Below are 25,151 nucleotides of genomic sequence, written 5' to 3' on the forward strand. Positions count from 1 at the left end.
AGTAAGCATTTTAGATGAATCTCCCATTTCTTGAAGTAGAGAGAGAAAGAAAATATGAAAGAAGAAAGAAGAAGAAGCATTGTTGGAGTGGGAGGAGCCTTTTGGCACGGCAAGGGAGGCGCCAACAGAGGGAGGCCCCTACAGCAATTCGGGAGGCGCCTATAGAGGCGCCCAAAGAAAAATATATAAAAGAGAAGGGTAATTTGGGATGTCAAAATTTGAGTTAACGGACTTTTGACGGAAATAGCTGGGTATCTCAAATCAGGTGGCCAGCCAGGAAAGGTCATAAACAAGGTGACCGAACGGGAAATAACCCATTGTTTTACCAAAGAAAAAGCCCAAAACAATTCGAGGGTTTTAAAGCTGTTTCATTTTCTTTACAATATCACCATCATCAGAAACAAACCTTCATTTTCGATTGACAGAAATTTCTTCAATGTCGTCGTCATCATCATCAGAACTCGAGAAGCTTTCAATAACAACTTCAGAAGAGAAGAATGAAGAAGAAGGAAAAAGTCTGAGCAAAAAGGCAGCTAAGAAGGAAGCAATGAAATTAGAGAAATTGAAACGTCAACAAGAAGCCGCCGCTGCTGCCGCCGCTACTGTTGCTGCATCTGCTTCTACAGAATCCGATCCTTTATCTGCAAATTACGGTGATGTTCCTCTACTAGAATTGCAATCTAAATGTGTTAGTGGTAGAGTTTGGACTGAAATTGGATCAGTAGATGAAGAATTTAAGGGTAAAGAAGTTCTGATCCGCGGTCGAGCTCAAACAACTCGTCCTGTTGGAAAGAATATTGGATTTTTGGTGTTGAGAGAGAAAGGTTTCACTATTCAATGTGTTTTGACTGTGGCTGAGAATCTCGTTAGTAGACAAATGGTGAAGTTTGCTATGAGTTTGAGTAGAGAGTCTCATGTTGATATTGAAGGAATTGTATCAGTTCCTCAGGAACCGATCAAGGGCGCTTCACAGCAGGTAATCTTTATTTTCATTTTAGGGTTGATGCCTTGATGGGGGTTTTCTAGGGTTTTCAAGAATTGAAGTGATTATTTTTAAATTTTGTAGGTGGAAATTCAAGTCAGAAAAATATATTGTATTAGTAGGGCAGTTCCCAATTTACCAATCAGTATTGAAGATGCTGCTAGAAGTGAAGCAGATATTGAGAATGCTCTTCAGGTATAATTAATTGATCATTTGGAATTCAATGAAATCTTATTGTTGTCAATCTGAATATGTTCAATGAGTTTTATTGAATTGATACCAAGGGTTTATGAACCATGAGTTGTATAGCCTTGTTCGTTATGTGAATAATCATGCTGTTTCTCTTGGTGCAGGCGGGAGAACAACTTGTTCGTGTTAACCAGGACACACGTCTAAACTTTAGGGTTCTTGACATTCGCACACCTGCGAACCAAGCGACCTTTCGCGTACAGTGTCAAGTTGAAAATGTAAGTGCAGTGTTACCTCATAATAGAAGTAAATTTTTTGGATTCTGTATGAACAAGAGAAATACTCATATGTATAGTAAGTACAAACATTTTATATTCAGAATCAAGTTCTAATATATAGATTATAGACATATAATGATATCAAAGGTGTTCTTACTGTTGTAGCAGAAATTGCTGTTGATTTTTCATTGTTAATAATTTAATATGCTGTGCGATACTGCAATCTTTTCTCTTTGATCCATAATTCATAAATAGTAATTCGATATAAAAAATAGGTTCTAAGTGGAATTACAATATGCAGTGTCAACTGTATGTTTTAAATTAGGTTAGAACAGAGCGTTTGATTCATGAGGCAGGCGAGTCTTTATAATATTGAAACAAATAATCTTTCCTCACATTATCTACAAGTGGGGAGAGCTTATGTCTAACAACTAACTTGTATTTATCAATCTCTACCGCTTTAATTCTTGTGCTGCATTTATCTTGTGCGCTTTCTCTTTGCAGCTTTGAGGCTTGGCCTCTCTGGTGCCGTTTAAGCTGTTCCTTATAGTTCCCCGTCAAGGAAAATCCAAATTTGTGAAAACATAGATGTCGAAAAGCCTGAAAAAATGAGATAAAATTCGTAAAACAATACTTAAAATTTGTACATAGATCCAGCGTTATGTTTAGCTATTTATCTGAATGCGACTGGATACTTGTGCAGATATTTAGGCAGTTCTTGCTGTCTGAGGGGTTTGTTGGAATCCACACACCAAAGTTGATAGCAGGCTCAAGTGAAGGCGGTTCAGCCGTTTTCAGGCTGGACTACAAAGGCCACCCTGCATGTCTTGCACAATCACCGCAGCTTCACAAACAAATGGCGATTTGTGGTGATTTTGGACGTGTTTTTGAGATAGGTCATGTTTTCAGAGCAGAGGACTCATTTACGCACAGGCATCTCTGTGAATTTATTGGTCTTGATGCAGAAATGGAGATTAAGGAGCATTACTCCGAGGTACCGGTTTTTCTTCCCGATACGCTTACAAAAAACATATATACATTAAGCTGAATTTTGAGTTTGTTTATGCAGGTGATGGACATCGTGGATCGCTTATTTGTTACAATTTTTGACAGTTTGAATCAGAACTGCAGTAAGGAACTTGAAGCTATCAGGAAGCAGTATCCTTTTGAACCCTTAAAGGTGAAATATTTGGATTATCTATTAAAAAAATATCATTCTAGAGTATCTCATAATTATGTACTTAAATAGCAAATGCCAATGCTTAACTGATTATATGTACATTTTCAATTTTCATGACCCTGATTATTATTATTGTTGGACATGGCAGTATTTGAGGAGGACTTTGCGTCTTACTTTCGAAGAAGGTATCCAAATGCTCAAGGTATAGAAAGATAAACTTTTTATCCTGCTGACATGTACTATACTAACTAGCATAGTACCATAAGGAACCAAAGGAGAGTATAGCGCTAGTCACGCGTTTCCAGAACTCATTCTGGAGACTTGAATAGTTAAGCTCAAGTTTAATGGCTCTGTCGAATGAGGTTTCATGTCGACGTGGCCTCCGGTTGGTGCTGGCATGCTTTACTGTTACTAAGAAGAAACTTAAGAATTTTAATTGTAGAGATTTGTTATAGATGCTCCTAAACCCTCTGATAGTATGCGTTTTCAATAATTTATCATGAAATATAACTCCTCTATATTCATTTTGTTCCGAAAAATGTTATTGCTTGTTTTGTAGGAAGCTGGGGTAGAAGTTGATCCTCTAGGAGATCTAAACACAGAATCTGAGAGAAAATTAGGCCAGCTCGTTCTTGAGAAGTGAGTATATGTTTTTGAACTTCTCCTTTTCAGTATTTCAGAGTTCGGACTTTTGTATGTTCACTTTGGTATGGTAACATGACTAATTCAAATTTTGATTGTGAACAGATACGGCACTGAGTTTTATATACTTCACCGATATCCACTCGCTGTCAGACCATTCTACACAATGCCATGTTACGATAACCCAGCTTACAGTAATTCGTTTGATGTTTTTATTCGAGGTAAATTGAAATTAAGTCACTTTTGGTGTTCACACTACAATCCTCTTAGTGTTGCATTCTTTTTGTGCTTTTCACACCATGCTCGAGTTTGTGTGCTCATAACTAAGCAGTTGAGGGCAGGTTGGACAGGGGCCAATCCTTGATCCCCATCCATTCGACAACTTACTCAGTGGATCGGGCTCTCACAAAGCCATAATGAAACCTCCCATGTGCAGATTCTTAGAACTTCAGTACATGGTTATTCTTTGGCGCAATGCTTATATATCTCTTGCCCAGACACTTATTCTTTTCAAATATTTACCTCTTTTTTAGGTGAGGAGATTATTTCTGGAGCTCAGCGTATACATGTACCCGAATTCTTGGCTACCAGGGCAGAGGCATGTGGGATTGATGTCAAGACCATATCAACGTATATTGATGCATTTAGGTATCTTCATTGTATCTCTTATCGATTACCCTTCTCTTAATTTCTTAGTCTTCCTCCAAAATGATATTCATCACTGCACGTCTATTCTGGTTAAATCTGTGGAAGAAAGCAACTATCATTCTTATGAGTAATGACCCCACCTTACATTAGTATGGTTTAGTGAGACGTGTATAGGCAAAATGAAAATTATGTCACATTGCATGAGCATGAAATAAGAAAATCATATACCAAATAGTTAACGATAAATATCATCTTATTTACGGTTGGTTGACATACATCCCTCTCCCATGGGATAGTTGGTGGTCGCCCACAGCTTCAACCAATTCAAATCTCGAGTCAGATTCTAGATCAGAACCCGTAAAAGAGAAAAACAGTTGTTAATGGGATTGTGTATAGAAGATCGTTACTATAGCTTGATTGGTGTATTATGACACAGGTACGGTGCACCCCCACACGGTGGATTTGGAGTTGGTTTGGAGCGTGTGGTGATGCTTTTCTGTGCCCTAAACAACATTAGGAAAACCTCGCTTTTCCCTCGTGACCCTCTCAGAATTACTCCATGATACTTCCACATTCGAATTTATATCTGCACATATCAATTGCATGTTACTGGTTTTGTTTAATCTTCTCAAAGTTTGTAAACTTGAGAAACATTTGTTGATGAACAAATGCTGTGCTTTGGTTCATTAGGTTTTATGTGTTTTACTGAACTTATATATACATTGTTATGAACGATCCACTTTTAAGTTGTATCGACCAAAACTTCATTTTTGTCCCATGTTATTATGAGCGAAGTTTGGAGGATTTGGTTCTCTGGAAATCATGTTTACATTTTTGAGTTAGATTTTGATTCTACTGAAAATTAAGTTTTAATATGGCTTGAAGATGTTATCTGTGTGTTAAAAATTAACTCTGTAGCTTTAAATTAAAAAAGAAATGGTTTTTTTACTTCAGTTCAGTCCCCATTGGGAAATGAAATTCAGAAAAATATAACTCTACAAGGACATCTGTTATCTGTGGTTAGGAAGAATTGCACTCCTAATTGATGATCAATACGGTCCAGCGATCAATCTTATATGACGCAGCGGAAAAACTGATAAAAGTCTTAGAACTCCGTCTAAAGACTATTGAACCGAAATTGATAACAAGAATATTAAAATACTGAATTTTGTTGATTGAATGAATGACCGAAACAACTTCTAAGCCTCCATTATATAGACTTAGGGTTTCTTAATCTTGGTCAAACTCCAATAGAAACTCAAAAAAAATAAAATATTAGAATATTAGTAATCCTAAACTAAAAATAATTACCAAAAAAAAAACTAGTAAAAGTCTGTTTTGAGGTCCTAAACGATGGAATTTGCCCCCTCAAAGTGGGTCCGTTGTGGCGAAGCTGCAACGAATGACCGGAACGCTATTTCGCACCATCTCTCAAAATTTCGTCCAATTCCGACACCCGTAGCTTCGATTTTGGCCGTTTTAGTTTGTCACCCTTGTATTTGGCCGCTTCGATCTAATCCATGTATTTCTCGGTCAATTCCTCTACATCATTATACCTGATCAAACCATTTCTTTTTTTACAGAAGGTAATACAAATCTATTATTATTAGAAATCCTATTATGTGATTGCTATTCCTCGAAACGTTTCCTGTGCCACATGTACTAAGAGTCATGTTTGGCACGTGGAAAACAATTGGGTAACTAGGAATAGCAGGTGATGTGATTTATAGTAGCAACCATTTCTAAAATTTGATTTAATGATGCATTCCAGTGTACCAAACACCATTCTAAAATTTGATTCCTATTATCTTATCAGATTTCATTGGGGCTCTATAGACATGTTCTATAGTTTTTTTTTTCCAAACAATAATTACACTAGTACAGTATAAATTATACATCAATTCAGGGACGGAACTAGGAGTAGTAGTCAAGGGGGGCCGAACCAAAAAAAAAAGTGAAAAATCTAAGTGTATGTGCTCGAACCCAGGTCTCTCACGTCCAAAACTCGGACCTCTACCATCTCACCACGCTAAATATATGTTATTCATATGACTCGAACTTTATTTATGCGATAAATCAGAAAGCAATCAACATTTCTAAAACAATTTACGACAAGTCAAGGGGGGCCATGGCCTCCTTTGGCCTGCATGTAGATCCGTCCCTGCATCAATTGACTTGAATACATGATAAGAATAAATTCTTCATAACTGAAACGAATTGGCTTAATCTTATTTGTACACTGATAATCCAAAACGAATACATATTCCACCTCTGTATTTTCGATTACTGACCTATGAGTATTTGAAGTGGATGCACTGTGGGCTGTGGCTAGACCAAGACTAGAAGTACTAAATTATGGTTTAGATTGTCTTGAATAACAAAATAAAATAAAATAGAAGAAACATTAGAAATGAAATTGTTTTCATCTGAAATCTAAAATCTGAAATCTGACAAGGAGTGACTTGAGTAGAGATAATTATTAGAAAAATCAGAGACCTTCTGAAAGAAAAGAAAAGAAAAGAAAGAGAGATGGCTGCTTCTTATCTATTGAGATCATCAGCTTCTACTGTTATTATTCTACCTACCGCTTTCGCCATCGCTTCTCTCTCTTCTTCTTCATCATCATCATCTAATTCTCACTCTAAATCCCTTTCTCTCTCTAAAACCCTAATCTTTCCTTTCCTCTCTTCTTCATCCATCCTCAAACCTAATCGTTTTGCCTTCTCCAACAACTTCTCTTCTCTATCTTCCTCTCTTCAAATGGATTCAATCTCTACCACAACTCAGGTATTCGTCTCCTCATCTCTCTCTCTGTTTGATCTGAATTATACTCTCTATATATGACAAGTAATAATTTGTATTTGTGCTTTTTCCTGCTTCGTTATTGCAGAAAGATGTCATTTTACCGGAATTAATGGTGAGTTTGATTGGTTTATCAATTCTAAACTTAGCTTCAATTTGAATTTGATTGGTTATTGTGTTCTTAATATTAGATCTTGGTTAAATGACATTATTTTTGCCTGGTCAAAGCAAATTGTTTGAGTGTTGATGGAAACAGTTTGAAAGTTATTATTAGGTCATGTGATTTATACTTGATTTTCTGAAGTTATGATTTTAGTTTGTTATCAGACAGAATTCATGGTGGATATGAAATGTGATGGTTGCGTTAATGCAGTTAAGAATAAGTTACTTGCAGTTGATGGTAAGTAGATTAAGGGAAATTATGCATCTTGTTTTGATCGAATTTGTTTATGGTCGAACGAGCTTGTTTATTTGTCTGTTTTTTTTTCTCTCAGGAGTTAAAGGCGTTGATGTGGATTTGAGTAATCAAGTTGTGAGGGTTCTTGGTTCTTCCCCTGTGAAGGTAATGACTGATGCTTTGGAACAGACAGGCAGGAAAGCTCGGTTAATCGGGCAAGGGGTTCCCGAAGGTTAGCTTTTTTCATTCTATTTGAATTTTTTTCTTCTTCAAACACATCTCTTTATTGCAGTATCTATTTGTATATTTTGTTTGTTAAACACTTAAGACGTGGGTTCTCTTTCTACTCTATTTTTCTCAATATGAAGCTTTCGTGGTTATTCCAATGTATATGGGTGTGATATCCACATAAAGGGTATTCAGGCCAATTCCATTATGATAACTCTACCTTGACGTATGAATATCTTTGTCTCAACCTACGCAATTGGTTGTGTCTCTGCAGATTTTTTAGTCTCAGCTGCTGTTGCTGAGTTTAAAGGTCCTGATGTTTTCGGTGTTGTACGCTTGGCCCAAGTGAGTATGGAATTGGCAATAATTGAAGCAACCTTCAGTGGTTTGTCACCAGGAAAACATGGTTGGTCCATAAATGAGTTTGGAGATCTAACAAGAGGAGTGGCAAGCACAGGAGAAGTGTTTAATCCAACAGAAGTTACTGAACAGGTTTTCCAATTCCCTATTGCATTTTCTTGGATTTTCTTACCAAATTCAGTGAATTTATAGTTAATTGACTCGCATTTTAAATCATTAATGCCCCACTGAGCATTAGAGGAACTTTTGCAGAAATTCACATCTCATTTGTGCCTACTTGGTGTTTTTTTGAGGTGTTATCATATGAACCAGTTTCTAGTCAGCCCACATGAATTTTTCGGAATAAGGCATGAACTTCTATAGGCTGTAGCTATGTTGAAGATTACAATTTTACTCTATTTTGCCAAATTCGTATAGGCTAACTAGACTGATTTATCTCGTAGCACTTCAAAAAAAACCATCTAGGTATAATAGAATATGAATGTGTACGACATCAGATTAGAAATTGTAGTTAGAAAACACTTATTTGCTTGGAGCTTATGTCTTACTTGATAAGTTCTCTTGATTGTTGAGAAGGCAAACAAACTTGATTACCCTTCGTCATTTTCTCATAATTCTTTACTTCTGTAGTGTTCTTAAATAATTCGAGGTCTAAAATCTATCTCAAGGTGACAAGGTTTGACTTAACCAGGCAGATTTTAATCTGTCTTTTTCTTTTCCACTTCCTGACTTGCTGAATTATTCTTAGCTATTTGCTCAGTTAGATTTTGAAATCTTGATTGGGGTAAATTTTTTTACTCGGAATAAGTTTTAATTGTCATACAAGTAATCAGATGTCAACGAGACAGTGTCCGATAAATCAGACAGAGACAAGTTCTCCAGTCTAAAGAAACAATGGTAAAAGGGTTGAGCTGGGGGCTTAGTCCACCATTTTATATAAAAAAGAAAAGAAAAATATTTTTCTTTATCTGTGTACTTGGGATTAATTTCCACTTTCTCTTTTTGACCAAACCCCATTTTTCATTATTCTAATTCTCTTCTCATGGTACAATAATAGCAATTTTCTTAATTTAATTTCTTTGTCTTGATTAGCCAATTGGTGACCTGGGAACATTAGACGCTGATGAGAAGGGTGAAGCCTTCTTCTCCGGTGCTAAGAAGATGCTAAGAGTTGTTGATCTCATCGGCCGATCCATTTCAGTTTACGAAACTGCAGATAAATCAGACTCAGGCGTTGCTGCTGCAGTGATTGCTAGAAGTGCCGGAGTTGGTGAGAACTACAAAAAGCTGTGCACTTGTGATGGTACTACAATATGGGAATCAAGTAACACTAGTTTTACTCCTAGTAAGGTCTGATGACATTATGATTATATCAAAACTCAATCACATACTTGCTATTAGCTTAGAACACAGTTTTTACTTCCGATGTGGATGCTTGATTGTTGTAATATTCTTACTGTATTTTATCCTTCAAGGTTTTAAAATAGAAATAAGAGAACCAAAAGGTAAAAACTCTTCCGAACTAATTGTTTGTCGTAGTTAACCATTTGTGCTCAGAGCCTGCTATATGTCGTAAGTACTTGCGGTGTTAAACTCCACCAAAGTGGCCCTCATGGCTCGGTAAGTACTCGTTATGATCTGTTCAAACTTTTCAGCTTGTGGACAGCGTGTCCTAAACTAGGGTAGGGCAAAGAACTCTTGAGTGTAGCTACATGTTTTTTTTTTTTTGGAAATTGTATTGATCATAGCCATCGACCTTCGGGCGCAGTCAGTGTTGTCAATGACTGTCAATGGCAAAGGAACATACTCGACGATCTGAGACCGTTGCAAGCTAGTTTTATTTAAATATTATGAACTTATATCATATACTCTTATTTCCCTGTTACTCAAGTACCTTGTACAACGGTAAGTTGCAACTCAGGTTTGATAAGCTTCCACCAATGAGTTGCCTTGTAAAACACGAAAAATAGATAAATTAGGGATATTTATATTTTGACATTGACGCCCAAATATTTAGTGATATTAGAACCACACACCCTGTCCTTCCGTCAAATACCCATTAATTAGCTCCCATGAGTTTTGTTTTCCGGAGCGAAACACACGCATGAACCGTGACGAATGTACCAAATTTTTAGCGTTTAATATTTCCTAGACCAAAAGGAAGGGCAACCTTTGGAAGATAGTTCTGATAATACTATTCAGCAAGATAATTCTTAAAACAGCTGACTTTTAATCACGTACTTGGCCACCAAGGTCTGAGAGAATTGAATTCTCAAGAACATAAAGAATCCAATTAATCAACTTGGCTATCTGATGATCTTTCTCATGAAAAGTTCTTCTAATTTATTATCTGCAGTGGAATTTCAGGACAATTCCTTTTTAACAAACAAAAAAACCCAGAGTTATACTAATGAAGAGCCAGTTTCTTTCTCAGACGAACACAAAAATGTCAATCTAAACCCGAAAATATAACCTCGATCAGAGCAGCTTAACACCCGCTTCCCTCAATGAATCAATGACAGCCCTAACCTTGCCATGATACTTCTGTTCTCTCTTCAAGAACACAGAAACAGCAGGGATTTCCTTCAGCAGGAGTCTCTCGCCCAGTATCTTCCCGATCTTTGCTGCTGCTGCAACATCCCGAGTATTTTCCATGTTTGGCCTCAAGACTTTCTCCTGTGAGCTCGCAGATGAGGCTACTGTAGCAGTTGGTGAGTGGACTACTTGGGCACTGACAAATTTGTTTGTGAAGTGCATCTTCAAGACATAAGGTTTAAGAAATTTTGTAACTCTTGGTGCTCTCACAGGAGGAGGAATTACCATCTTTACCTGAGAAAATGAAAACTATGATCATAAATCAGAGTAACAGTAGTTACCAATTCTATACTATTTTAAGCTGGAAGAAAACATGTGCATGACTTGGGCAGGACACTTTCTTTTCTTCGGTGTCTTTCGAGCCGATCATATTGGTCAAATGGGTTTGGATAGAGTCGGTATGTAACTTAAAAGTCCAATCTTATCAAATCACTGCCTCACTAAATGTACAAAAGCCACTAATACGATTGCTCATAATAAAAGATATGACACAAGCTACTGGAAGTCTGAAATTAATTTTTGGTACGATCGATATCATCTAGAGCGTGATATGAATAAACAGGTTTCAGGTATCCCAAACATTTTATCTTTACGGTATCTATGATTCTACTATCTAGTAGTGTTTGATCAAGTTCTCCGACCAAGAACAGAATCAACAATAAATGGCTATAGCCTATTAAGATAATAAGATATGACTGAAGTATATGGGTATCAGAGTTCTCATGAACTATTATCCTCGAGCGATTGTAGTTTTCATGTTCAATCTTCGAATCCATAATCTAATTAAAGCAAGCAAGATGATATGATTTCGTTAATGGGCGAGGAAATTGTAAGAACAAGAAAAGTTATTTTCTTTCTAGTTGATTTCTACTACCCTGGAACTAGCAAAGAATTTAAGAGCAAAAGAAGATTTAAGAAATAAAATCACTTAAAAAATCAAAAAAATCTGAAATTACAATCATAATCATAAGAGAACAAATTTGATAAAGCCCCATTTACAGAAGTAGGAAAATGAATCAGTCCTAAGCTTAAAGTTTGTTAAATTAAATTATAAGAGAGAGAGCAATGCTATTAGTTCTAACACTGAAATTTGTTGAATAACTCTATGAGAGAAAGGAAGTAGCAAACCAAAACAATCAATTTGGTTGAATTACAAACAAACCCTAATTAACAACTTAAAACCCTAAAATATGACCAACCAAATGTTAGTGTACTAAATGAAACAAGGAATTTGTCCTAATTTAAGTTTTATACACCATAGTTTATGGAACACACTTAATGGAAATTAAAATCATTGATTATCATCGTTACAAGCTATTTCTGGAAATATAAAAGAGAGAGCCAGAGGGAGAGAACCTGACTTAACTGAGAGAGAGAGAGATGACGGCGATAAGTTCACTGGGAGAGAAAAGCCGGAGGTTGAAGGTGGGGAGTGTTCAATTTCCCCTTCCCCTTTTCCTTTTAGGGTCCGTTTGATACGTCAAAAACAGACTGGGAAAATCGATTTCACGAGAAGATCGATTTTCCACTATTTGTATCGGGTACATGTTAAATGGCCCGAATATTGGGTCGACCAGAGATAGATTTCAATTGGGAGAGAGGAAGGGTCTGATCAATTAGAGCCGACCACATCACTATTTAGTTCCAATTCTAGACCACTATTTAGTCTTTCTCTTCTCATAGAAAATTGTTAACTGGTGAAAAAATTGGGGTCGACTACATGACGAGTAGTGATGTGGCAGATTCTATTTGGTTAAGCTATGGGGAGAGAGAAAGGGCGGGGCTAACCACTTGGTGTCGGCCACATCACCATTCGATCTGTAGCCTACCCCAATTTTCGGGCCATTTAGCATTTCTCTTTCTGATATGACCCTCTAAATTAAAAAAAAATCAGTTTTTCATGTTGCCCATGTTCTATAAGAAATGTTTATTCGTGTCTCTTTTGCAAAGTAACTCAAATGAGAAAAGAAGACATAAAAATTTGTCCATTTAGCAAAATTTGCCTTCTCCAAAACTTGATTACAAACCCAAACGTTAATGTATTTCCTAAAATATGTCCATGTTATAGGATGGTACGAACCAGCCTTCTAGGCTGCTAGTGCCCGCTTTGGCACACCTGGACCTCACGGTTTTAAAAGGTCTCATTAGGGAAGGGTGTTTAACCTCTGAAGAGGAGCACCACACTCCATCTCACCACCAATGTGGGATTGACTTACAACACACCTCCCAATAACACATCATAGTAGAGCGAATCGTGCGGACCAGCCTTCTGGACTGCTAGTGGTATTGCCCGCTTTGGCATATCTGGGCCTCACATTTTTAAAAGGCCTCACTATGGAAGGGTGCTTAACCTCTTCAGAGGAGATCCACACTCCATCTCACCACCAATGTGGCATTGAATTACAACAGTCCATGAATTTAAGGCACGTGAATACATAATATGATATAAACTCTTTCCATTTTTAACTAACAAACTAATTTTAGAAGATTTCAAATGGCTAAAATCATTGATTAGTAAGGAAAGAAGACTAATTAATTTTGTTCCAAAAACACTTGAGATTAGTAAGGAAAACAATCTCATTGTAGTTGGAAAATTAAAGGTGGACTAATATCTTTCTAGCTTCCTTCCTTTGGATCTCTCTCTCTCTCTCTCTCTCTCTCTCTCTCTCCCTCCCTCCCTCCCTCCCTCCCTCCCTCCGTAACCATGGGAACAGAGTTCTCCTTTCTTTTTGTTCTTATAAGTTGCTGTATTTTGCTTTTAACAATATCTTCCATCTCAGCAGATAATCCTGGTGCATTCAGCGTTGAACTCATTCACCGCGACTCTCCTCTTTCTCCATTCTACAACCCCAAAGAAAAGTCGTCCGAACGAGTCCAAAAAGCCATTCAACGATCGATAAACCGTGTCAACTACTTAAAGCATCCTTTACCCATCTCTAATGATACCAATGGTGACTATCTAATGAAGTATCAACTTGGAATACCATCACATGAAATACTAGGAATTGCTGATACAGGTAGTAATTTTACTTGGACTCAATGTTTACCTTGTAAAAATTGTTACCAACAAATAGCTCCTATATTTGATCCTTCAAACTCTTCAACTTACGAAGATATATCGTGTTCTTCGCGTTTATGTGAGGCATTAGGTGGTGCAGCTTATTGTGATTTAACTTGTAAGTACACTACTTGTACTTATATTGATGATTCTAAACAAACTATTTGTAATGTTGCTGCCGACACGCTAAAGCTCAACTCCACGAATGGTCAGCCCGTCAATCTTCATGGCATTGTATTCGGTTGCTTTCATGACAATCGAGTAACTCTTGGTGAAGAAAGTACTAATTTAGGTATAGTAGGTCTCGGTCGAGGTCCTATGTCAATGGTTTCTCAGTTAGGTACTTATGTTGATAACAAATTCTCTTATTGTTTGACTCCTCCTTCCACCTCTGTATCGAAAAACGAAACAATTAAGTTCACATTTGGTGGTGTAGCTGAAATTTCAGGTGGCGAAGGAGTTGTTTCTACTCCTCTAGTGAGGAAAACGAAAAACCCTAGTTTGTATTACCTCACACTTGAAGCTCTTAGTGTGAATAGAAAAATAATTCCTGTGAGAAACAGATCAGTGGGTAGTAAGAAAGAAGTGGGTAACATTATAATTGATTCAGGAACAACACTAAATTTTCTTCCAAAGAAAGTTCTTGAGAAATTTGAATTGGCAGTGAGAAATGCTATTCATCTTGAACCTGTTTCCAGTCCAAGTCGTGATCATCTTAAACTTTGTTATTCTCTTAAAGATCTTACTAAGATTCCAACCATTAAAGCTCATTTTACGGGTGCCAAAATCGCTCTGAGATATGTTAATGCTTTTCTTGAGTTCAAGGAAGATGGTGTTTCATGTTTAGCTTTCAGTCAGTCTTCAAAGTTGTCCATCTTTGGGAATGTACCACAGAGGGACTTCATTGTTGAGTATGATATCAAAGGTGAGAAGGTTTCTTTCAAACCAACTGATTGCACTAATTGCAAATGATGCATATGTAATAGGCTAATTCAAATTTGTATTTTAAAATAAAATAACTGCAAGGGCCAAAGACGAGTCTATAACACGAAAATAAGTTTGAAAATTAGAAAACAAAGAATTTCGAATTTGATTGATGAAGACTAAAGTGATGATGACGGAATGTGGCTTCCTACATATCTCAAAGGTTAGGGATTGGATTCCTTTCAGGACAAACTTGTGTCTTTTATAAAGGATTGCCATGCGGTGGTCAGTCATCGGCTTGATTAAAGCCACGTTGCAGGACCGTTAATGAAATTGTTCTTATCATGGTTGTATGATCGTATCTTCTGATGTGGAAGGTGAATATTCAATGCTGTCTAACCTTCCGCACAATCGTTATTTTTTTCCAGACAGAGAGAGCTCATGGTGTCGAACTCACATCTGCAGACATCTCGTTCGAGGGCTTAAGTGGCAGAGCTTACTCGGATTCATCCTTTCGTTTGCCCCTTGGGTCATGACAAGTTTCTAGGTGTCTAGGAGACTCTTGTCAACCTCCCTTTTTAGGGCTCAGGGTGGCAGAGCTCCTTTGGGTCCTCACCTTTGTTGGTTCTATCAAAGACTCATTCGCAAGTCATGAGGGTTTCCGATGAAGCTCTCCTCAAGGGTTCTAGATTTCGTTTGAGAACCTTTTCTTTGCCTAAAATGAAGGCAGTTTTGGGGAAGGAAACCTTTTGATTCGCCGAAACAACGGGACTAGAGAGAGAATGAGAGAGATTTAGGAGAGAGAGATAGAGAGAATGGTGGTGTTGGTGGTGGACGGAGAATAAGGGAGAAAGATTTTTAATTTTGACAGATCGAACCAAATAAATTTTTATTTTTGTTTTGAATAAAACCATACTTTCGTTCATAAGAGATAACAATCAAGAAGTTACATGATAGATAGTTAATGTTATTTCTCTCCTCAACTTCATGAGAGTTACATGAGATAAGTTCATAGAACTTTCGAATGTAAAGTGCCTCATGAAGGGACAGAAATTGACAAGACACAGACTCAAACAAAAGACCGTTAAAGCCAAGAAAAGAGATCCTTAAGATCGAACCGAATAATTGAATAGAGTAATAGACACAAAATTTAGGTTCCCGACCAAGACCGGCTCGGGAAGTTTAGTCGCGCGGACAACCCGTGCGGACATATTCCGACGGAATCCGACCCCTACTTATATGTGACTATACATAATAAAAATAGGGAGTGTATTTAACATTTCCCAAATTAAGTCTCTCAAATCTTCAGACAGGGGAGGATGAACGCGTTCAAGAATCTGGTTGAATCTGTAAGTGAAATCTTCTCCGGTCTTCGCCCCGTCGATGATCCTAATAACTCAACACCACCTAAAAAAACCCTAGAAGGAGGAATCGATCGTAATATGGAAACCAACATATCTTCCTCAATTCCTGGTTCGAACGAAAGAACTGCATTCAAGCTTAAAAATTACTTCGAATTGGCTAAAGAAGAGATCGCTAAAGCAGTTAGGGCTGAAGAATGGGGTTTAATTGATGAAGCTATTTCTCACTATAACAACGCTCATCGTGTTCTTCTTGAAGCTAAAAATACCAGACCCCCTTCTTATATCTCTTCTAGGTAATCATTCTGAAAACATATTCAATTCATTAAATTAGGTCATCATTCTGAATATCTACTTCCCCTTAAGAAAAATTTGCCAACTTTACTAATAATTGTGATTTACAGAAACCTAATATTTGTTTTTTTGTCAAGGTTTAGTGAAAAGTTTCAATTTTGATCCTTAAATAGTGAAAAATATATACTTATAAAATTGACTAAATTAAGTATCCCCATTTCTCTGAGATTAGCTAAGAAATGTTCTTTGTTGTTTGGAACAGTGAAAAAGAGAAGGTAAATTCTTACCATCAGAAGATTTCGAAATGGCATGGTCAAGTATCAGAGAGATTGCAAGTCTTAAGTAGACGAACTGGTTCGTGATTTTCTTCCTTTTTAGTATAAATTAGTGAAATTCTGATATTAGTTATGGGAGTTTATGTGGTGGTTTGATTTCTCTTTGTTGTTTTTTGTTTGTTGAATTCATGTTTCAGCTGGTGCGCCATCTACTAGCAAGGTATGGACCTTAAACTGTAAGTTTGTGTGTTTTCTTTTTCTGTTTCCAATAGCAAATATATAGTTGGACCTTGTTCGCCAAAATACAAGATTATTTAGGAAATAGCTTTAGTGACATGATTTCACGCTCATACTCACACCATTTAATGGGAAGATGTTTTTCCATTAATCGACAAACAAATACTTGTAGAAGAGAAAAACTGGGAGATACCCCATACGCCAAGACGCCCAGTCACGTCGTGGGTCTAGCTAATGGTCATATTATTTTAGCTTATGTTGCAGGTAAATGACATGAATCTTGCTTCATAACTCAACTCTGTTTGAGAAGTTACATATGAAACATTGAGAAAATGTCATAAATTTCTAGCTGCTAGCACCAACTAATTTAGGCAGTTTTAGAGTTAAATATGATAAGAACCAAAGTAAGTAGATCTTGTACTTGTAAACCCATCATGTAGTATGGTGAGCAAGTCTTCTGGCACATTTTGAGGTTAAGAAATAGGTGAACAACATGAACTTTAGTTCGTGCTTGTTGTAAACTCAAAGTGGGTATTGAGAGCTAGACACCTAATGCAGTACTTAGATGTTCACCTACTATGTGAAGTATCGTGCTTGTTGTAAACTCAAAGTGGGTATTAAGAGCTAGACACCTAACTATGTAGTTGGTCTCGGTCTCGGTCCCGGTCCGGCCGAAGGCCGAGACCGAGACGAGACCGAGACAGGCCGAGATTCTCGGTGAGACAGCAAATATAGAAATTAGCTACATTGGGAATATAATAAGTATTATTGCTGTTTATAATATAGAAATTTCTGTACATATAGATTTTTGCTACATTGGGAATATAACATAGAAGTTAGCTACATTGGGAATATAATATAGAAATTTCTGTATAATGAAATCCCAATCTACTAAACTTTTGAAAGTTTCTAAAGAATTTATTAGTTTCTCTCTAAGGCATAAACCCTAAATATTTTATATAGTATTAATGTTGTTTATATTAGATACATTGGGAATATAATAAGTAGTTAAGATTTGAGAATATAATAAATAGTAGTACTTAATTTAGGTCAAAGAGTTTTCCAAAAAAAAAAAATCTAAATATTTGGAAGTTGCTGTCTCGGTCTCGGGTCTCGTCTCGGTCTCGGGTTGCCTCGGCCGAGAAACTCGGCCAAGCCCTAACTCGGGGTCTCGGCCGAGTCTCGTCTCGGGAAAGGGCCGAGACCGAGACGAGACCCGAGATTCTCGGCCGTCTCGGCCGAGACCAACTACATAGACACCTAATGCAGTACTTAGATGTTCACCTACTATGTGAAGTATGTAAATCAGTATCTCAGCCTTCAATTTCATACTGTTTTAATAAAGATAACTGGGGGGAGTTTTATGATTTGCAGTGAAGTACATTAATTCTAATGACAGGATGTTTGACTTGGGTATCGAGGGCGATCTTATATGTATCACAATTTTGAGAGCCAACCTTGTTTCCTCTACTAGTTCCTATTGAAGCATTCCCTCAATCCCTTAAATTTCTATCAGAGATTAGATTCACTTGGTTGTTGTTAAATATGTCTTCTCATACAGTTAGATTCTGCCTCCTGATTTGTTGTGTTTCTATTTTTTTTTCCTAAGCTACTTTTTTCGTATTGCTCTGCAGACTGTTGTAACCCGTCCAGCAACTTCATCAACAGTATCTTCTACTCTAAAAAATGTCACACGTTCAACTGCAATTTCTGGTAGAAACAATCCAGTTGTGGGGAATCAGGCATATAAGCCCGCGAGACCGAAGCCTGATCAAGAATCTAATAGCAGTTACGATGCAAAACTGGTAGAGATGATAAACACTGCAATTGTGGATAGAAGTCCTTCTGTTAAGTGGGAAGATGTCGGTAAGGAATTATAGTTTTATTTCTTTTTCTGTACAAATGTATCATTAGTTAACCTGTTGCCTCAATATTAAGCTATGAATTCATTTTTTGTATGCAGCTGGTCTTGAGAAGGCAAAGCAATCTTTACTGGAAATGGTTATTCTGCCTACAAAGAGAAAGGATCTTTTCACTGGTCTCAGGAGGCCTGCGAGAGGTAATTCTTTGAAGAAAAGAATATGCGGATGAGTTATTGTACTGACCTTGTCTTATCTGTGCTTTCTTTATTTGATTTTCAGGTCTTCTTCTATTTGGTCCACCTGGTAATGGGAAGACCATGCTTGCTAAAGCTGTTGCTTCAGAGTCAGCAGCTACATTTTTTAATGTTTCCGCCTCTTCTCTAACATCAAAGTGGGTATGTCGCACGCACAAACTCCCGTTTCGTTCCTCCTAGTTCTTGGAATAATGTTCCTCATATCAATATAGAACTGATCTCATGAGTACTTTTTTGTGGTGAAACAGGTCGGAGAGGCTGAAAAGCTTGTACGGACATTGTTCATGGTTGCTATTTCCAGACAGCCATCTGTAATCTTCATGGACGAAGTAATCCCCTTAGTCTATAAAATAAACTCCCCCAGGAATGATCTCTGCCATTAATTGTGTTATGTTCTATACTTGTTCTTAGTATCAAGTTGGGTGGTTATCCTTTTAATTCATATATCGTATGTGATGTAATACTTCATTAATATAGTTACAAGAAAGAACACATGTACTTCCTGTAATGGACTTCCGGTACTATAGATTTCTTGTTCTTCAGCTATGATTAATATCCGATTCTCCATTTGGCTTTATCCTTGTCATGTGCCTACTCTAATTATGTCTCAATCAAATGGATGACCCTATTCTAGTCTCTTCCATTTGCATGTCATTTTCGTAGTTACAACTTTATATTCAAAATTTTATTTGGTTTGCTGTGCTGCAGATTGATAGCATTATGTCAACCAGGTTGGAGAATGAGAGTGATGCTAGTAGAAGGCTGAAGTCTGAATTCCTAATCCAGTTTGATGGGGTTACCTCTAATCCTGATGATCTAGTTATTGTAATTGGTAAGCTAGGCTGCATACTGGTGATCGCTTTGTAAGATCGTTGATTAGTGTAGTGGAGCTAGACTCTAGATCCAGCTATCTTTGACACATCCGGAGTAATCCTCTCGTAACCATTTTGTACTAGTTTGCAACTACATGTGTACAACCCCTGGGGCGACTGCTATTGGCTCTTGAACACATCTACTATGCATCCTCTCTTAGACATTAGTGGTTTAGTAAAAATAGCCAGGACAATCATTATTAGCTATTTCTGGTTGCTCTAGTGTCTGTTTTATGATCCACATTTTATTGTGATTAAATTTAGCTAACTGGCCAACCATCTAACGATCTTTTCGTGTTACCGCAGGTGCTACTAATAAGCCGCAAGAATTAGATGATGCAGTTCTTCGAAGATTGGTTAGTACTCAACCACCACTTTCTTTTCCTTTCAGACAAATGAAATATTTCAAAACAATTATATTTACTAAAAATGATATTCATTAATTTAAATTAAATGTTGAATAGGTGAAAAGAATATATGTACCTTTACCTGATGAAAATGTGAGGAGACTTCTTCTGAGAAATAAACTCAAAGGTCAAGCATTTTCTTTACCAGGTAAGACTGTTCATCTCTGAATAAATAATTGAAGTGCTTGTAGGGAGTTCGGATAAGGTCCTATTTCAAAAAAAAAAAATTGTGAAATGTCAAGCACTTCTTTTTAGCATGATCAGTCTACTCATTCTTTTAATGGCTATATTCCTACAATTTACATTCCATTTGGTAAAGTATAAACTTTTGAAATCCCAAATGTACACCATGTCAAACCTTTTGCCGAGGTTATTTTTTTTAAACACCTGGCGAGCTCTGGTGTAAGAACTTTACTATCGGGATATGGGGAGAGAAGTAAATCACGATAAATATATATAATATATATATGCTATTCCATCTAAGTAGTTGGTCTGGCGAGTAGCTAATTAGCTGAGGCTCGAGGGTTGCCTGAGTTACTTTTGGCCGAGTTGGAACAGTCAAAGACCGACTAGCTCAGCGAGTCGTGACCTATCAAACCGAGTTTAAAGTCGTTTGGGGACCAACTGATCCACTACCATCAAAGGATAAAGAGACAGATCATCATCTTATTCATCCTGTAAAACGTTAGCACCAACTTACGGACTCCCATATTATGAAGATGTACTCGCATCCTCTAGAACGGAAAATACAAAGATGTTTGAATACTTCCAGGTTCTTCTTCCTCAAGAGATTATTGGTACTTCTGCATATAGGTTCCATTGTTCTAGGTTAGGTTGTTCTTTGACCTTCTTTACATGCTAGTACGGGAATTCAGGTGAGCTAAGTAAGTGCTAACGTGAAGTCATACCTGTAACCAACTAGCTCCGTGGTCTTAAGTTCTCCTACATTATCATATTCATAATTGAGAGATATTGACAACAAGAAGATATCAAGAAAATATCAAGAAAATAATGGATTTTTTACTGTTAACAGGTGGAGATTTGGAACGACTTGTCAAAGAGACAGAAGGTAAGATATATTTAGGCAAAAAAAATTTTTAAATCGATGTGTCCAATTTCTCAAATTCAGGACTTCTATATGTTGCTACCGAATACTCAGGTTATTCTGGAAGTGATCTACAAGCTCTTTGTGAAGAAGCTGCAATGATGCCAATTAGAGAACTTGGATCGAGCATTCTCACTGTGAAGGCAAATCAGGCAAGCATATTTGAACTCGATTTACTTCTTTCTACAAATGTTTGAAACAAAATAAAAACATGAAAAGAACTAGATGCTGAAATAATGAAATTGATTCGCTTTCCATAATTACCTCGTATGTTTTGATACATTTTTAAGTATACATATCTCAACTACAACATCCATCGTGTTATACCTATTTTTTAATGTCCTTCTTCTTAAAATAAAGCACAAGAGCATATGCAGATGCTACTTTGTTAAGAAAATATAATTGTGAACGACTACAATTATTATCCAATTATTATCCATTTAACTTTTCCTTTTGGTCGATCAATATCGTGTCAGTCGTTTAAGCTTGTGTTTGCTATATTTAATGTCTTTTGGTATGTGCGATCTGTAAATATTTTGATAGGTACGGCCTCTGAAGTTCGGAGACTTTAAGAAAGCAATGGCTGTAATTAGGCCTAGCTTACAGAAACACAAGTGGGAAGAGCTCAAAAAGTGGAATAAGGAGTTTGGGTCTAATTGAATACACACACATTCGAAGTATGAAAGATGGGCGATGAGATCTACCATGTAAAGATGGCAAATGACAATTCGGGTCTAATTGAATACATACTGTCATACTTTGAATTCCTAATTACTTGTACATAAAAAGAATGAGAAAAGTAAGTTATTTGTTCGATCACGCATTGTGCGCGTTCTTTATGTTTACTAGAAAATTAAAAATAGTGGTAAACACTACTAGTGACTTGAATCCAACTGCCGGCTCCCCATTTGTATTGGAATCTGGAAGTTTAGACTGTAATCTCCTATCTATAAAACACACCTACCTATTAGCACTTACCAGCAGTTTTTTACTATGATCTCAACAGAGACACACCAGTTAGCACCTTTAAAATTCAAATAAAAGAGTTTTGGAAAGTATGTCCAGCTTTCCTTTGTGCCCCTCTAAACAAGCTGAAATGCTGAGATAGTCCTCTTTTGAATGCTTTTGTGCATTTGATCTTTAGGCAAGATGTTATATTTGACTTCTCTTTTAATTCTCTCTCTCAGCTGTTTCTCTCTCCTTCTTCATCTTCGTCCCCTTTCTTCCTCTCACCCGGACAACCATCATCACCACCACTACCACCTCCTTAGCACCACAAGAAACAATCAATGCCCACCATCCCTCTCTCTCTCTCTCTCTCTCTCCAAGACAATCACCAAATCGAAGAATCAATTGCTTTGATTTGAATTTTTAATTGAAGCGTCTATTGAAGTTTTTGTTGAGCTTCAAATGTGAAGTTTTTTTTACATAGAATTAGAAGAAATGATAGTGATTGTGGTGCATGTAGTGTCAGTTGTGGGGGTGAGAGGAAGAAGAAGAAGAAGGCGATGAAGATGAATAATAATGACGTTTGAAATAAAGGAGAGAGAAAAGAAAACAAAACAGTCAAATCTGACTAACTCTTATCTAACTATCAAATGAACTCGGAAATTTCAAAAAAGGGGTCATCTTGGTATTTATACATATTTAGGGGCTTATGCGGGTAGATAATCATACTTTAGGGAGTCAATCGGGAAATAACTCCACCTTCCTTGGTCGAGTCTCGACTCTGGAGAAGAAAAAAACACAGGCAAATAACTCGCGCGAAAAGTTCAAAACCCTAATTCCATAAAATGGGTTCCGAAGCTCAAGAACCAAATCACAAGAAAGAAACAAACCCACTTCTCAAAAACTGGTCACTTCAAGATTTCGACATTGCTAAACCTCTTGGTAAGGGGAAATTTGGTAGAGTCTATTTAGCCAAAGAAAAAAAGGTATCAGTTTTTAGTCTCTCTTTCTCTTTTAGTTCTAATTTATTATGATCAATCTCTGTGTTTTTCTTATCTGGGTTTTGTTTCAGAGCAACTACATTGTTGCCCTAAAAGTAATATTCAAAAAACAGATTGAAAAATACAATCTTCGTCATCAACTTCAGAGAGAAATGGAAATTCAAAGCAATCTCAACCACCCTAATGTTCTTCGTTTATATGGTTGGTTTTGTGATGATGAACGTATATTCATGATTCTTGAGTACGCCCATAAAGGGGAGCTTTATAAATTACTCAGCCGTGGAAATCTCACTGAGAAGCAAACAGCAACAGTAAGATAAAACTGAAATCAACATTTTGAATTTATTTTTCCCGCCCAATTTAGGGTTTTGATTTACTTCCTTCTGAAACTTTTATTGTTGGCTAAATGCAGTACATTGCTAGTCTTGCTAAGGCCCTAACTTATTGCCATGAGAAAAATGTGATTCATCGAGACATAAAACCAGAGAATTTGTTGCTTGATCATAAGGTACCACAACTTTATTAGGGTTTGAAATGAAGAGACAACTTTATTAGCATTTGATCCGGTAAGCATTTGTTATGGCCATTATCTGTATATAAGTGAGTACCCACATTTGACCCATCTAGGAGGATGATGCCGATTGAGAGAATTAGTCCTTTCAATTTGTTAAGTTTGTGTTCATCCAATTCAAAACCATTTGGTAATGGAGAGGAGATAGATGTTACATTCTTGGTGATCAAACCAATTACCTTTGTCCATTTGGGACTATTCTCACATGATCATCTCCGTGAAAAAACTCCAACCAAATAGTCATTCAATTCCTTATTCATTATCTTCGTGATCGGCTAAGTTATATCTCATCATATTACTTTCTTTTAGGGTTGGGTTCATTGTGTTGTCGAATGGTTTCTCATATAGGAATGCAAATCTACTGACATTGTTGTCTGATTTATCTAATGCTTTTAATAGGGTCGACTGAAAGTTGCAGACTTTGGATGGTCTATTATGGCAACAGATAAAAGAAAGACAATGTGTGGGACTTTAGATTACCTGGCACCGGAAATGGTGGAGAATAAAGGTCATGATTGCTCTGTTGATAATTGGACCGTGGGTGTTCTCTGTTACGAGTTCCTTTATGGGGCTCCGCCATTTGAAACGGAGACTCAGGTCGATACATTTAGAAGGTTGAGAAAGTTCTTTGCTCAATTATATGAATTCTTGACTATGTTATGGGCTTTATAGCTGTGTACTCTGACTTTGGAGTTCGAACTTGGGTATAGCCCTAGTCTCAGTTTCCTCCTCCTTAGATAACAAAGAAGCTTACATGTATAAAATTTATACTCAATAGGCCGATTTCTCTCCCTATTGACTCTCAAGAGACTCCATCTGGGTCAAGCTCGGTCCCCTCGGAGGACCTCCTTGAGCCCAACTACTTAGACTTATGTTAGTATAAATTGACAAGCTTCTTCTTGTTGAGCAGGATAATGAAGGTGGATTATAACTTCCCTCCGACCCCTTATGTCTCTGCAGAAGGGAAAAATCTCATTAGCATGGTAAGTTCGCTTTAAAAGTATCCCCACTTCAATTTGCAACAAGATATGTATATATATAATATAGGTAGGTTAAATTTGATGATAAACTTCGAATTATGCAGCTTCTGATGAAGGATCCTTTGAAAAGACTTCCACTTGCAAAGATAATGGATCATCCTTGGATTATCAAGAATGCAGACCCGTCTAGTGCTTGCACTTAATATAATTCGAAGTACTTTTTTGTGTAGCCATATTTTTCGTTGCTTCTGCATTTGAAACTTTACTTTTGTTGTATGTTCATAGTAAGTTTGACGACTAGGGTATAGCTTAGATCAATCTTAGAGCTAAATCTTCAGATCTTGAATACTGAATTTTAGACTAGTTGGTGTCCTTCGATATATTCTAATATCTCGCTTGTATACAGAGAATACTAACTTCTTTAGAACAACTTATATTTCCTCAAACTGATCGATCGATGTGTTATATCTCGAAAATATCAATGAAATGAATGTTATGTGATGTTTTTGTTGATTCGTGGATAGTTTTTTGTTTCCGCTGATATAATTTGGTGTTTGAATAATTTTATATGAGTTCTGGGATGAATGCTTCTGTTTTTTCGCACTTTTTTCTAGTTCATTCTCACTAATGAGTGTTAAAAATCGAAAATTTAGGTGGAAGTTTCCTTTCAGTTATGTGGTCATCCATCATGGCCATTCATA

The 25,151-nt window shown here is 36.9% G+C and overlaps 5 protein-coding genes and 1 pseudogene across 7 annotated transcripts; 5 read left to right on the forward strand and 1 right to left on the reverse strand.

Annotated features, from left to right (window-relative positions):
* The first annotated feature begins 220 nt into the window (after positions 1-220).
* LOC147534433 (aspartate--tRNA ligase 2, cytoplasmic-like) lies at positions 221-4,739 on the forward strand. The gene is made up of 10 exons (XM_086646376.1): positions 221-976; positions 1,067-1,177; positions 1,336-1,449; positions 2,153-2,443; positions 2,519-2,629; positions 2,778-2,831; positions 3,189-3,268; positions 3,377-3,492; positions 3,805-3,919; positions 4,356-4,739. The coding sequence occupies exons 1-10, from the start codon at positions 437-439 to the stop codon at positions 4,480-4,482; spliced, it is 1,659 nt and encodes a 552-aa protein (XP_086502502.1). The 5' UTR covers positions 221-436; the 3' UTR covers positions 4,483-4,739.
* A 1,552-nt stretch (positions 4,740-6,291) lies between these two features.
* LOC147534434 (copper chaperone for superoxide dismutase, chloroplastic-like) lies at positions 6,292-9,232 on the forward strand. Of its 2 annotated transcripts, none has more exons than XM_086647470.1 (6): positions 6,292-6,706; positions 6,810-6,836; positions 7,049-7,121; positions 7,216-7,350; positions 7,621-7,838; positions 8,799-9,232. In XM_086647470.1, the coding sequence occupies exons 1-6, from the start codon at positions 6,449-6,451 to the stop codon at positions 9,060-9,062; spliced, it is 975 nt and encodes a 324-aa protein (XP_086503596.1). In that variant the 5' UTR covers positions 6,292-6,448; the 3' UTR covers positions 9,063-9,232. The 2 variants fall into 2 exon arrangements, with proteins under 2 accessions (XP_086503596.1, XP_086503597.1); XM_086647471.1 differs by having other exon boundaries at positions 6,384-6,706; positions 7,038-7,121.
* A 793-nt stretch (positions 9,233-10,025) lies between these two features.
* LOC147534435 (uncharacterized) lies at positions 10,026-11,787 on the reverse strand. Of its 2 annotated transcripts, none has more exons than XM_086647472.1 (2): positions 11,658-11,787; positions 10,026-10,535 (listed from the first exon to the last, which is right to left on the reverse strand). In XM_086647472.1, exon 2 carries the CDS (start codon positions 10,527-10,529, stop codon positions 10,185-10,187), a length of 345 nt encoding a protein of 114 aa, XP_086503598.1. In that variant the 5' UTR covers positions 10,530-10,535; positions 11,658-11,787; the 3' UTR covers positions 10,026-10,184. The 2 variants fall into 2 exon arrangements, with proteins under 2 accessions (XP_086503598.1, XP_086503599.1); XM_086647473.1 differs by having other exon boundaries at positions 10,026-10,550; positions 11,658-11,758.
* A 1,218-nt stretch (positions 11,788-13,005) lies between these two features.
* On the forward strand, positions 13,006-14,331 carry LOC147534436 (aspartic proteinase CDR1 pseudogene; annotated as a pseudogene).
* Positions 14,332-15,435: 1,104 nt separating this feature from the next.
* Positions 15,436-21,927, forward strand: LOC147534437 (AAA-type ATPase family protein). The gene is made up of 13 exons (XM_086647114.1): positions 15,436-15,940; positions 16,201-16,292; positions 16,411-16,433; positions 18,085-18,316; positions 18,414-18,509; positions 18,592-18,707; positions 18,815-18,895; positions 19,275-19,398; positions 19,745-19,794; positions 19,903-19,993; positions 20,879-20,914; positions 21,005-21,102; positions 21,494-21,927. Exons 1-13 carry the CDS (start codon positions 15,603-15,605, stop codon positions 21,608-21,610), a joined length of 1,494 nt encoding a protein of 497 aa, XP_086503240.1. The 5' UTR covers positions 15,436-15,602; the 3' UTR covers positions 21,611-21,927.
* Positions 21,928-22,657: 730 nt separating this feature from the next.
* On the forward strand, positions 22,658-24,951 carry LOC147534438 (serine/threonine-protein kinase Aurora-3-like). The gene is made up of 6 exons (XM_086647115.1): positions 22,658-22,884; positions 22,971-23,210; positions 23,312-23,407; positions 23,870-24,084; positions 24,381-24,453; positions 24,555-24,951. The coding sequence occupies exons 1-6, from the start codon at positions 22,744-22,746 to the stop codon at positions 24,651-24,653; spliced, it is 864 nt and encodes a 287-aa protein (XP_086503241.1). The 5' UTR covers positions 22,658-22,743; the 3' UTR covers positions 24,654-24,951.
* The last annotated feature ends 200 nt before the right edge of the window (positions 24,952-25,151 follow it).

The sequence above is a fragment of the Eschscholzia californica genome, unplaced genomic scaffold (assembly GCF_041429995.1).
Source record: "Eschscholzia californica isolate CP2 unplaced genomic scaffold, dmEscCali1.0.p SCAF_6, whole genome shotgun sequence".
NCBI lineage: Eukaryota > Viridiplantae > Streptophyta > Magnoliopsida > Ranunculales > Papaveraceae > Eschscholzia > Eschscholzia californica.